Source organism: Fulmarus glacialis, unplaced genomic scaffold (assembly GCF_000690835.1).
Source record: "Fulmarus glacialis isolate BGI_N327 unplaced genomic scaffold, ASM69083v1 scaffold38013, whole genome shotgun sequence".
Lineage (NCBI taxonomy): Eukaryota > Metazoa > Chordata > Aves > Procellariiformes > Procellariidae > Fulmarus > Fulmarus glacialis.
In genome coordinates, this window is record NW_009205481.1 from 1 (window position 1) to 6399 (window position 6399).

The window sequence follows — 6399 nt, forward strand, 5'->3', positions numbered from 1 at the left end:
AGTGAGGGGAGGATGCTCTGCCAGCGCTCCTCCCGAGAAACCCAAAACCGAGCAGTGGAATTAGAGGGAAGAGTGTTAATTTGGTCTTCGGCAGAAAGAGTAATTTAGTTGCTTCTCTTTTCAGGTATTGATTTTAAAATTAGAACTATAGAGCTAGATGGCAAGAGAATTAAACTACAGATATGGTAAGAGTTTTCTTCTAAAGTTACCCGAGTCAATGTCTGATAACCGGGTGTCTCTGTGGTGTGGGGGGGTGATGTTACCGTTAAGTTTTTACTCCAGTTGTGCTCTTCAGCAGTTAACAATATCTTAGAAACTAAAAGATAGTTTTAGTGCATCTAAGGACTGGTTCAACAATATTTAATTAAAACTTTTGGTGGCTTTGACTCGAGCGCAGTGGTGTAGGTGTTTTGCTTGAGCCCCCGTGTTCTGTCTCTTCCAGGGACACAGCTGGGCAGGAGCGATTTCGAACCATCACAACTGCTTACTACAGGGGAGCAATGGTAGGAGCGACACGGGTCGTGCTAAACCTAAACCAGGCGGGTCAGCTGTCACAGTCAAATCGGTTGGGTTTAATGTGGAACACACGCGACTACCCGTCTTCCGACACGTAAACTCTGCTTAGCGAAATGTTTACAGTTGTGCTCCTGTTCCAAGCGGTGCTGGAGCTGTGCTGGGGCAAGGCGGGAGCTCCTCGAGGCAGCTTTCCTCTGTGACTTACTCGATAAATACGCGTCCCTCACACCGTATCTGGCAAGGCACAAACTGCGATTAAATGTTATGTAGAACGGTGAACCAGCTTTTTTAAAAACAGCCTTTGTTAAGTTGCTCCTTTCTGCTGTGGAGAAGTCTTTAACTCTTATGTAAACTGAGGCTAGCTGAAACAATCTATTTCCTTCTTAACCTTTAGGGCATTATGTTAGTCTATGACATCACCAACGAAAAATCTTTTGAAAATATTCGGAACTGGGTCAGGAATATTGAAGAGGTAATGTCTCTATTTACTTACTGAATGTTAAAGATGCTCTGTCTTCCTCCAAAAGTAGTTGAAACCTAAATGCTTCAGAATTGTTAAGTTCGTTTTGAATTCATGTGCTGAAGGGTGCTTGGAAAATAAATTGAGTGAAAATCAGTAATAATTTCTAGAATGACTTGGTTAACAGTAATTCCTTATGCTTGTACACAAGAGCCAGCTGTGGGGACTGTCCTTCTGGCGAGCAGGGGACCCAAAAGACGATGTTTTCCTACCACGACAAGTGATCCAAGAGCTGTCGTTGTGCAGGACTTGCACAGGGCTGTTGGTGCCTGCAGTGGGCTGCTGGGACGAGGGGTTTGGGGGAGCCCGTAAATCGGGGGGGGAGATGCTCGGCACCAGCATCTCCATGTTGAGTACTTGCTGTGTGCCTCATCTTTTTGACAATATTTGTCTGAAAACACCCAAGCCAAAGTCCTTTCTTTGGTCTGTTTCTATCTCAGCACGCCTCTCCAGATGTTGAAAAAATGATCCTGGGGAACAAATGTGATGCAAACGACAAAAGACAAGTTTCTAGAGAGCAAGGGGAGAAGGTAAGTGCCGTAGCTCTGATGCATTTCAACTTAGGCTTTTCAGAGTATAAAAATTGCATTTGTTACTGCCTGTAAGCTTCTTTGGTACCTCGGTGGTGTTTCTAAGTGGAACTGTTGAACATTTCCCAAGCTGTAGTTGCAATACATTTCCCTACTCTGATAAAAAGATGAATCTGTGTTAAGAATTCTTGTCAATTATCTGGTCAAGATGCGTTAGGTGCAAAGCAACGAGCTGGATTTTTGCTTAGAAAAAGGAAGAAGCAGCATGCTGGAGTTGGACATTTAGGAAATGTCTCTTTTTGGCTGAAAGCCACTGAGACGAGGTAGACAGGATTGTCTTTTCTGGCGTCAGATGTTACTTAGCCAAGGTAGAGAAGGCGCTTCTGTGCACTGCAGGTGTTACAAGACTGACAAGATATCCATGCAAGAAAAAAAATTAAAAGACAAAGGAGCAGATCAAAATGTGTGCAGTGTGTCACAGAGCAGAACGAAGCCCAGTAAGAGTAGATGCTAAATAGGAGTGAGATTTAGTTCCTGATTTCTGCAAATTGTTCTGCTTGAGTAAATCCCCAGGTTGCTATGAATCGCGCCAGGAGGGGCAGATCCTGCGCAGTTCGTTATATTTAGAGCTGTTCCGCAATTATCCAACTAACGTGAAACCTGCTTTTGTTCAGCTTGCTGCAAGTTTTGGAATTAAATTTATGGAGACCAGTGCAAAAGCAAACATAAACATAGAGAATGTAAGTACTGTAACCTTTCTCCTATATTTATTGTCTTATTTGTGCAAACAAACAATAAGATCACTTACCCATCCCGGCTGGATGCAAAACTCAGTTGCTAGATACTGCAGATGGGTTATTAAGTACATATCCGTGCATTCCCTGAAGGCGTTGTTATGCTAATGTATTTAAATTGAACTTGGTGCTTAGAGCGTAACACAAGGGTGTCACAGCAAACTGTGTTAGAGCAGCACGTGGAAGAACTCTGCTTACGTGTTCACATTCAATAACGTGATCGATCAAGGGTGACATTTTCCCACTCCAAGCCTGGATGTGCCCCGCCGTGGGCGGTGTGGGCCGTTGTGGTTTTCAGGCTCAGAAGGGAGGTAGTGGAGTTAGAAAAGGAGCATTAAAACCTGGAGGGGAGGGGGGGTCCTGAAAACTTGACGATCTTCAGGAGTTCAGTAGATGTAGAAACTTGGGAAGGCAGCTTATTGCTAAACAAAAATGTTAGAATATATTTTATTTACCATATAACACTTAACTGTTTTACTTGTCACAGGCATTTTTCACTCTTGCAAGAGATATCAAAGCAAAAATGGACAAGAAGTTGGTGAGTAACCTTTACTTGGTCCATGCTGTATTTAAATAGGAAAAAAAAAACAACCAAAAGTCGAATAGCAAGTACTGTTTCACAGTGTATAAAAAATATTTTGTGGTCTCTTTCATGGGGGATGCACTGAAGGTTATGGAAATTTATTTTTAGTTTTGTCAAGCTATGCTCTGACCTTGGCTTATAAACAATTGTCTCTGCATTTCAGGAATTAGCTGCAATGGTTGAGGTTTTCTAAATATAATTATCTTCTATTTGTTTTATTGAAAGTCAAGTGAGTGGTAGAGCAGTTTAATGATACTTCTTGCTCTTGCAGTCTGGAAAACGGAATCATATAAATTAGACATATAAGGAGGCCCACTTCATACTTCAGGGTACTCTTCAAACTAGTGTGTTTAAAAATAGGTAAATAACTAATTAGTTTTTTGATAACTGTTGCGAAAGCGTCCTGAGAAATGATGGGGTTATCTTTTGTACAACAAATAAACACCTATTTCGTCCTTATGAAATGAAGCTAACAAAGATTCCTTCTACTTCTACTGGGCATTCCACCTCCATGTGACCAGACGTGTGCTGATAGAGCTGTGATATTTTGGGTCTTGCTGACGATTCCTAAGTGTTTCAGCAAGAGCCAAACAGGCCCTGTAATTTTTTTTTTTAATCTTAGCTGTCTTTGAGTTTATAGAAAGAAGAAGAATAGGCGCAGTGCATGTTAGTCGAAGCCAAAAGTAGCAGATGCAGCTCTCTGACTTCATGTAGTGGCTGATGTAAGGCTCAGGTAAATGAGTGAAGACTCCTGTTGGTTTTAGTAATGCGGCAGGCTTGGTTCAACAAAATGAATAGATGAAGTATGGATGCTAAATCTTACAACGATGCTAGAAGCTGTTGAGTATAAATAAGTAACTTAATATTCTTTGCGTCTTCAGGAAGGCAATAGCCCGCAAGGCAGCAACCAGGGAGTCAAAATCACACCAGACCAGCAAAAGAAAAGCAGCTTTTTCCGATGTGTTCTTCTGTGAGGGACACGGCCTTAATCTGAGCATCTGCTCAACTGAACTGGACTGTGCCTGTTCTGAGTGAGATTTCCTCTGTCTGTGGACTTAGCATTTTCAACATACCTTGTCACTTTGTGACCATCTGAATAAGAAATTGTTTATTTTAGTAACTGTCTGACTCTTCAATTTTGGAGACGAAACAAGTTTATTTTCGTCAGATTGCCACTGGGCATGTGTATTGTCTAGCAGAGGGAGTACAGATCAAATGTGACCTGTGATACAGCACCTTTGCTGACAGGCTTCAATCTTTTTGTTCATATCTGTAATGTATCCAAGTTAGATTAAGTTATGATCAAAATAAGAAACTGAAATGCCAATATTAATAAAGTACAGGTATGTGTACATGATACATGTGCATATCCATGTCTGTAGATGCATGTAGAACAATCGCATCAAAACATCAAGTAAATGCACTTAGTAAGCAGTACAGGCTTATACCTTTTCAGAAGGTAGAAGGAAGCTTTCTGCATCTCCACCTCTGTGCTACTACAGAGAAGATCCTTTATCTGCCTGTTACTTATTCAGTTGTGTTATTCTAGACAATCCACAAGTACAATTGAAGTTTAAAAAAAAATCCTTCTCAAAGGAATCTCTATTTTTTTAAAAAAACCAAAGTGTGCTGTAAATATAATGGATCCTTACCATCAGGAATTACTTTATCCATGTTAGACTTGACTGTGCTTAATTAAGTACTCCAGATGTTTAGACACGTTTAACAGGAGATGATAGCTACAACAAGTCCCATGCCAATGATCTGTCATCTGTTTTTAGAGAAACAGACTCTGGTTCGGGCAGGGACACTTACTCCAAATCTGTAACATTAAAATGGGCGGCTTTTTCTTCTCCAGTTGAGAATGACTCCAGATCTGTCATGATGTAGTAGCTAGTTACAAATTGTGACAAGAAAATGTATTGCACTGCTTCCAGTTGTGTGTTCTCATGCACACTTGCTCACATATGCAAATAAATGTTGCACATATGAACACTTTCTGAAAACAGACTTTTTTAAACTGAGATTTGCCTTGCTGCTCTGTATTGATCATTCCAGATTTCAAGCAGCAACAAACCTGTTAATAGCGTGCATCAATGCAAATGATGTTTAGTCCTCAGTGGAAATATTCTATGTATTTATTCCTATAAACACAGTCTATTACATTCCGATGTATAAAATGTAACAGCCAAGTAAAGCTCCTAGGTAGCTAATTGCTCTCAGTTCAGAGACTGTAAGCCTGACTCTAAATTAGACTGACAAAAGGAGCCAGTAAGAGCCATCTACTTCAAAGTCTGCTGTCAAGTGATTGGAATTATGGTATATTTAATTCAAATGAACATATCAGCTGTGTCCTGCAACTCACTGGAATTGTTAACATGCTTTGTTTACATTGACAACTGCACTTAAGGGTAAAATTAAAGCTGATTTTAAAGTTAATGAATTTACTCACCAGTTTTGTTTTCTTCCAGTTTGTGGTATTATATTCTGGCCTCAAAGTAGCACTCATAACTGTTACTGTAGTTAAAGATCTATCAGATTCATAATTAAACTTTATAAATCTACAGCATGCAATTGGGCTCAACAGGAATATTGCCTGTTTTTCTAAAACGGAAATTTTACTGTATAAGTTATTGGTTTATAAAAATGCATTTTATATGCTACCAACCTTTTTTTAATAGCTAGCAGATTACAATGAGGTCTGTTCATGATTACAATCATACATAAAGCTTTCCTCTAACCAGAACCTTACAATGTTTTTTTTTTGTTTACTTGTGGCTTTTTAGCATGAGGACTTGGTGAACACGCACCATGCAGATTACACGTGGAAGTATTTGTAGGATGAAATCATGTTAAGCTGCTGAAGAGCCTTCCAGTATGTGCTTCTAGCCAGTATATGCTTCAAAGTGTAGTTAATACAGAGCTATAGATGGGACAAGCAATGCTTCTATCTTGAGATAAGGATGCTTTTAGAGAAAGACTTTGTGTATGCTTCAAGAAATTATTGAGGCAGAATTGGGGAGGTGATTAAGGTCTGAATGTTGTTTTCCTACACTAAAAAGATCTGTTTAATGATTTGTTTCTGGCTTAGTAGTAAATGTGGATTGTCTCACATCCATCCTTCTACTTTAATATAGCCAGATGTCGCAGCCAGACTCATTTTTCAAAGTGACTGGAAAAATAAGTGGTTAGTCTAACTTGGTATCACGGGCTGTCCACCACGATACTGGGTATTGCCCATTGACAGTATCTAAATTGAAAACTCATCTTGAGATGAGAAAGAAAACCATATTAATTTACAAGTGATTAAAACTTGAAGGATGGAATTGTGTTTCTCACTCCCCATTTTCTAAATCTTAAATTACTCTTTGCATTCAAAGCTAACTCTTTGTACGTGAATGCTTCTTGTTTAAACTTACACTGGTTGTTGCACATGTTTATGTACCTAATTTATAG

General features: G+C 39.6%; 1 protein-coding gene across 2 annotated transcripts; it reads left to right on the plus strand.

Moving 5' to 3' along the window:
- The first annotated feature begins 123 nt into the window (after positions 1 to 123).
- On the plus strand, positions 124 to 4370 carry LOC104070704 (ras-related protein Rab-8A). Of its 2 annotated transcripts, XM_009575407.1 has the most exons (7): positions 130 to 185; positions 443 to 503; positions 911 to 988; positions 1477 to 1566; positions 2241 to 2306; positions 2848 to 2898; positions 3825 to 4299. In XM_009575407.1, exons 2-7 carry the CDS (start codon positions 501 to 503, stop codon positions 3915 to 3917), a joined length of 381 nt encoding a protein of 126 aa, XP_009573702.1. In that variant the 5' UTR covers positions 130 to 185; positions 443 to 500; the 3' UTR covers positions 3918 to 4299. The 2 variants fall into 2 exon arrangements, with proteins under 2 accessions (XP_009573703.1, XP_009573702.1); XM_009575408.1 differs by lacking the exon at positions 443 to 503 and having other exon boundaries at positions 124 to 185; positions 3825 to 4370.
- The last annotated feature ends 2029 nt before the right edge of the window (positions 4371 to 6399 follow it).